Below are 6,819 nucleotides of genomic sequence, written 5' to 3' on the forward strand. Positions count from 1 at the left end.
ATTTGGTATGATGATAAAAGCTTGCAAATTTTAAAAGAGATATATAAGTTGTCATCTAGAGCCAAAAGAGCTATAGGTCTTGTTATTGTAGAAATTGTTTCTCTTATCTCTATGATTGTTACTGTCTCTACTTCTGCTGTAGCTTTGATTCAAGAAATTCAAACTGCTAAGTTTATAAATGGGTTAATGCATAATGTGACAAAAAATTGAGTAGAGCAAGAAGATGTGGATGACGTTATGGAACAGAAATTAAATGCTTTATATGATACGGAAAATGTATTAGGAAACATGGTGCAACAAATTAGAATGAAAGAAAAGTTAAGATGCCATGCGGGATATGATTCTATTTGTGTTACTAAATTGAAATTAATAGCTCAGATAATGATTGGATAAAAATAGTATCTCATTTAAAAGGAGTTTGGATATCTAATAATGATTCTCTTGATTTGTATGATTTGCACCAAAGAATTATAAAAATGCAGAATACCCCAGATATAGATATCTCTCCAGCAGAACAAGCTAGTCTAATTTTTAAAAATCTGAAAAACTGGTTTCCTTCTGTAACTTCATTTAGAAATCTTCTTTTTATGATTGATGCTCTTTGTATTGTTATCATAGGTATTCTATGGATCCTCCCTTGTGTTGGTCATATATTAGCCAAGTGTTATAAAGAATTGCTGGGTAAAATTCAACTTAAAAGACAGGCAAGGAATGAGACTCACTCATGATCCTAAGACAGGGAGTAGCATTGACTGCTATAATCCCAAGGACGGGCAACTCGAGTTTGAGGTCTCATATCCACCTAAGACAGGAAACATCCTATACAGGGAACTGTTAGGGACCTGACTTACTTGTAAAGCAAGCTTAGCCCTGCAGTGTGAAACCAGCAAGACTAACTCCATCTTGACTAGAAAATTTGCTTGGCAATGAACAACTCAAGGAAGGAAGATGCTAATAAATAAACGTGATCAAAGGTCTCAGGCCTTAAGGAATGTAAAGCCTTAAAATCCTTATGGCTCAAACCCATTATTAGTATCTCACTGAAACTGTTAAATCAATGGTTTGATTTATTAAGAAAAACCAGTGGGGAATGAAAGGACCAGTTATCAGAAACTCAGTTTCTGGTAAATTACAGTTAATCCCGCCCCACCCTCTTGAGTGGTTTTTAACAAACAAACAATCCCCACCTGTGGTAAATCCCACCCTGATTAATCAACTGCCATAAAGTGGAATTCTTTTTAAGGGCACAAGGGATTTTCTGCATTCCTGTATCTGAAGTAACCTATAAGATTCAAATAGGTTTCCAAACTGTTACCCTGAGCTATAGCTAACCAATTGAAGGTGGACAAATACCCCAACTACTGTGGATGCATGGTGTGTATAGTTGGGCAGGGGAGTAGCAGAGGTATAAAAGGTATAAAAGGAGGGGCAGACATCAATTCGGGGCTCTCGGCTTGATGCTGCTGTGCTTTGTTAATTCGGCTTATTGGCTCGGTGATCTTTTTGGGGACTCGCTCCTTTACAGGTTTTCCTATGGCTACCAGATGAGGCCCAGAACAGACTATTTTCTGTCCGTATCTCCAAACGTACCAGGCCCCCTCAAGCTTTCCCTGCTCAGTGCAAGTGGTATTCTATACCTCCACTAGGCATTCTCGCATGTCATTCCAGTAAACCGTGCTTCCCTTTTAGTTAACTCCTGCTAACTAATCCTTTAGATTCCAACCAAAGTCTCAAATCCTTAGGGAAACTTTCTCTACCTTCCTTGATCGGTTCACATTTGATGAGCTGTTGTCCTATTTCTTTCTCTTGAGTAATACATACCTACACTGCTGTTCTGGACATTAAAACAATTGATTAACGTAATGTATTTTTTTTACTAGATAGTGAGATGCATGAATAAACTGTATTTTATTCTTCGCTGCCGGCACAGAACAGGATCTGCAAGGGCAGGGCGCGGTTTAATTACGTCACTTCCGCCTGGAAGACTTTCCCTGGAAACTGCTCAGGCTGAGTCATTTCTGGGCCTCTCCGTTGTGACAATGGCTTTGCAGCCCTTCTTCGCTCCTGCTCGTCCAGGTCCACCGCCCCCACAGCCACCACCTCCCGCTCCTTTTGGCTGTCCGCCACCTCCGCTGCCCTCCTCGGCTTTCCCGCCGCCTCTTCCCCAGTGGCCCAGCCCTTTTCCGGGGCCCCCCGCCCCCTTCCTCCAGCCGCCTTTGGCTCTGCAGCCATGGGCTCCCGCGGAACTCTCATGTAGTAGCGGTGGCGGCGGCGGCGGTGGTGGCGCCTTCTACCAGGTGCCACCACCACCGCTGCCTCCGCCGCCTCCCCAGTGCCGACCCTTTCCAGGGTCTTACGCTCGCGAGCGCCCAGGGCCCCCGCCTCCGGTTCCCGGTCCGCCGTGGAACCCGCGCTGGCCTGAGGCGTCCTCGCTGCCCGACGCGCTCGGGGATGCAGCCCTGCAGCGTCTGCATGACCAGCAGTGGCTGGAGGCCGCATTCGGGCCCCGGAGGCAGGGTGGCTGTCAGGCGCCCCCGCGCGCGCCCGCCGGGCCCAGCCTCGGCGAGGTTCGTGAGCGGTTTCGCGGGGCTCTACGCCTAGTGCGGCGGCTGCGGGACCTGAGCAGGGCCATGCTCGATGCCGAGGCGGACGGGGAGACCTGGACCCTGCTGCATGCGCAGGCCGTGCCGTTGCGTGCAGAACTAGCTGAAAGGCTACAGGCATTGACCCAGGCTGCTTATGTGGGCAAAGTACAGCGGAGGCTAGAGCGGGTCCGGCGACGGCGGCTGAGGCTTCGGGAGCGGGCCCGGGAACGCGAGGCCGAGCAGGAGGCGGAAGCTGCGCGGGCCGTGGAGCGAGAGCAGGAGATTGACCGCTGGAGGGTCAAGTGCGTGCAGGAGGTGGAAGAGAAGCAACGGGAACAGGAAGTCAAAGCTGCTGCCGATGGCGTCTTATCTGAAGTGAGAAAAAAGCAAGCAGATACAAAAAAAATGGTAGAACTTCTACAGGCCTTGGAGAAATTGAGGAAGCTAAGGAAAGAGGCTGCAGCGAGGAAAGGAGTCTCCACTCCAGCCTCAGCAGATGAGACTTTTGAATATCATCTGCAGCGACTGAGGAAACTCGTTAAAAAACGCTCTGAACAGTATGAAGCTGAAGAGAGAGCCCTCCGAGTTATGCTGGAAGGAGAACAAGAAGAAGAGAGGAAAAGAGAATTGGAAAAGAAACAAAGGAAAGAAAAGGAGAAACTTTTACTTCAGAAGCGTGAAATTGAGTCCAAGCTATTTGGGGATGCAGATGAGTTCCCACTTGCTCACCTCTTGCAGCCTTTTCGACAGTATTACCTCCAAGCTGAACACTCCCTGCCAGCACTCATCCAAATAAGGCATGATTGGGATCAGTACCTGGTGCCATCTGATCATCCCGAAGGCAACTCTGTTCCCCAAGGATGGGTCCTTCCTCCGCTCCCCAGCAACGACATCTGGGCAACTGCCCTTAAGCTGCAATAGTAAAGTTTCTCCAGGAGTCTGTTCTGGCAAAGGCTCTATCCGGTTATAAATATTAGAGATACTGCCGTCATCGTATGCTGTACACTAAAGGGGGATATCTGAGCTCAGTGTGGTGTTGCTCCACCCTAAGTTATGTTTCCCTTTTATGCTCTGTCATGGCCAGAGTTGTCTCTTGAATCAAGAGAGGAAAATGATTCTTCACAAAAGACTCTCAATGAACTGGGGTGAACACACACTGTGGCCTTGGTTCACCAAATTTGCCTCTGTTTTGAGGGGCTGGGTCAAAGTGACTTGTTAATTTATTCTAAGTTCCATGTGGTGATGGGTAAGTACTCATCCACCCAGTCTCGGTGCGTGCTGGTTAGATACAGATGCCTTTCTGCAATAGTGAATGTGAAATGCACAGTCTCCTAAGCTGTCTATCCAGAGAACCTTTGTAACTTCCAGGAAGAAAGGTAGAAAATGCTCTTTATCTTCAGTATTGTTAATCCCAGGTCTGGTGCAGTTTTTGAGGCTGCCAATGAGAAGAATAAACCTGAAGTCAAAAAAGAACATAGCCTCGTCTGGTAGTCATATTGAAGACCTGGAAAACCCGAAGATTTCCTGTACCCAAATCTGACCAGGTTTAAATGGACAACGACTACATTTTTCCTGTGTTAGAAAGATTGTAAAGAAAATACTTATTTTTAAATGTTCTGGTAGTCTAATTGTTCAAAATCCCTAAGGGTACAAGTTTGGTTTGCCCTGCGAATGGGGATTTAACCCCCTTCAGTTGTACTGGAGAGTTGATAGAGCTCTGCAGTTTTGTTACAGATGTAGGCTGCTCAGACACATTCATGTTGTCAAAGGTGGACAGAATTCAGTCAACAACTACTAATATTTTATATATTCTGCCTCGGCCCGCGGGGACATTCAACGGTGACCCTAGGAGGGGAAGAAAGAGAATGGGGAGGAGGGGGCAGGAGACACAAAAGCAGAAAGACAAGTCGAAATCTCCGATCAAGTCTTCCTTTTATTGAAAGCATTCACAGTTTATATATAGGAACATAATGGGGGGAGGAGAAGTACGCAATGGGGCAGACCAACATGTCATTTCCAGTAAGCTGAAAGTTATCTGGTGAACAGAAACTTAGCAGGGTGGTCCCAGTAAACGGAAACCTATCCTCCCAGGGTGGGGTAAACCAAAACCTATCCTCCCAGGGAGGGGCAACATGTCCAAACATGTTCTTAGAGAATTACAAAGTGGCTTCAGAGAATTACAAAATGGCTTCAGCTACGTAGAACAAGCCGCTTGGCTCCCAGCAATATTCATGTTTAAGTACGGTTCCTGGAGATGATCAGTTGTATAAATTGTCAATTTTTTGTTTGATTAGATTTTCTTTTTCACCATTTATTATTTATATTTCCAAAGAGCTTAATAAATACCATTTTTATTTTAAAAAAAGATATGTTTGTTTGTTCTTTTGACAGTCTATGGGATACTTAGCATACTTATCCAAGACCACAACTCAAAGACATTGCTTTTATTTTATTACACCTTTCTACTTCACATGAAAATATACTGCAGGCATAGTTGTTGTTGCTGTGGTTAGGTGCCTGTGACATCAATTCATAGTGAGTTTGCAACAGAACACACACTTAACTTGATCTTATTCCATTTTAACAAGCTTTGCTGTGCTTAAATCTATAGTTGTAGATCTTGTGTCAATTCATTTATTGAGAATTTTTTAAACTGATCATCTATTTTTCCCAGCTTGATGTACTTCCAAGGGATTAGCTCCTACAGAAAACATGTACAAAGTGAGATAAGTTTTATTATCTTGCATCTAAGGAGCACTCTAGCTGTACTTCTTCTAAACAAATCTAGCCAAGCTTCATGGTATTTCTAGGCATCATATGTATTTTAAAAAATATGTTTTAGTACTGAATCCAATCACTGTTAAGTGGAGATAGTCAAAGGTTGAAACAAATCGTTGCCAAGAAAATTTAGGACTAGAGCCAGGAGTAATTATCTATTAAAGGACTCTAAAATTAAAATGTTGATCTTCATCCATTGAGTTTCCATTCAATTACTAAGTACATATCACCAGTTCATATTAAATGGTAAATGACAAATTTCTAAGAACAACTCAGATATTCTTTTACTTCTGGGAAATATTAGTATATTAATCAGTTTTAAAGATATATTTTGACCATTGCCATCAAATGTGGTCAATTTTCCCATTGTTTACCCTCAAGAATTGGTGCCTAGTCAATCATAAACCAATTTCAATGTATCATCATATTGTCGTCATGTTGTTGTTATGTGTCATCAAGCCACCTGCAACATCTTTGAAATATGCCCTATCCTAAGCCAGTCTCACTGTTTCCGATGCACCTACCCCCCGTTACCCCAGTTACTGTGTCAATCCATTTCATCTGAGGTCTTCCTCTCCTGCACTGCCCTTTACTTTTCCAAGCATGATATCCTGCAACAAAGACTAGTCCCTCCTGTCCACGTGCCCAAAATATGTGAGATGGAGCTTCAAAATCCTTGATTCCAAGGAACAACTTGGTTTCATTTTTTCTAGGACAGATCTTTTCATTGTGGTCCATGGTATGCTCAAGACTCTTCTGTAGCACCACAGCTCAAATCATTGATTATTCTTCCTTCATGCCTAGTCATTGTCTAAATCTTGTTGCAAGTAATTATGAAGACCATGGCTTAAATCAGGTGCACCTTAGTCTTGTTACTTGATATTGTTGCTCTTTAGCACTTTGGAGCAGTTTCTGACAGCAGATTTCCCTAATGCAATTTGTCTTTTGATTTCTTGACTGCGAGTGCCAAGAGTGATGATTTTGTGGATATGAGCAAGATGAAATTGTTGACAACTAAAGTCTTTTCTTCTTCACAGTGTTGCCAATTGCCCCAGTGGTGAGAACTTTGCCTTAATGTTGAACTGAATTCAATCCATATTAAACAGTCTGTGACTTTGAAGCAAGCGCTTTGGGTCCTTCTCAGTTTCAGAAAGCAAAGTTATCTCATCTGCATAATGTAGGTAGTTGATGAATCTTCCTCTAATCTTGATATCACATTCTTCCTCACAAACCCCAACCTTCCAAATGATCTATTCTGTATTTAGATTAAAAAGGTATGGAGAGAAGACAAATCCTTTCAGCCTTATTTCATGATTTTGAACTGTAGAGTGTTTCTTTGCTCTGCTCTGATGACTGCTTTCCTGGCCGTATATAAGTTTCACATGAACAAAATCATGTGTTCTGGGGTTCAAACTCTTCTCAATGTTACGATTTGTTTTGATTCACATAGTAAAAT

At 43.4% G+C, this 6,819-nt stretch overlaps 1 protein-coding gene across 1 annotated transcript; it reads left to right on the top strand.

The window, feature by feature from the left end:
• Positions 1 to 2,039: 2,039 nt before the first annotated feature.
• Positions 2,040 to 3,506, top strand: LOC102852731 (programmed cell death protein 7-like). Its single transcript, XM_006898918.1, has one exon. The coding sequence runs from the start codon at positions 2,040 to 2,042 to the stop codon at positions 3,504 to 3,506; it is 1,467 nt and encodes a 488-aa protein (XP_006898980.1).
• The last annotated feature ends 3,313 nt before the right edge of the window (positions 3,507 to 6,819 follow it).

This window comes from Elephantulus edwardii, unplaced genomic scaffold (assembly GCF_000299155.1).
Source record: "Elephantulus edwardii isolate Elephantulus edwardi_28Jun2011 unplaced genomic scaffold, EleEdw1.0 scaffold00240, whole genome shotgun sequence".
Lineage (NCBI taxonomy): Eukaryota > Metazoa > Chordata > Mammalia > Macroscelidea > Macroscelididae > Elephantulus > Elephantulus edwardii.

Excerpts from the sequence above, each read along its gene's own strand:
- LOC102852731 (XM_006898918.1), top strand. The coding sequence starts at position 2,040 with ATGGCTTTGCAGCCCTTCTTCGCTCCTGCTCGTCCAGGTCCACCGCCC.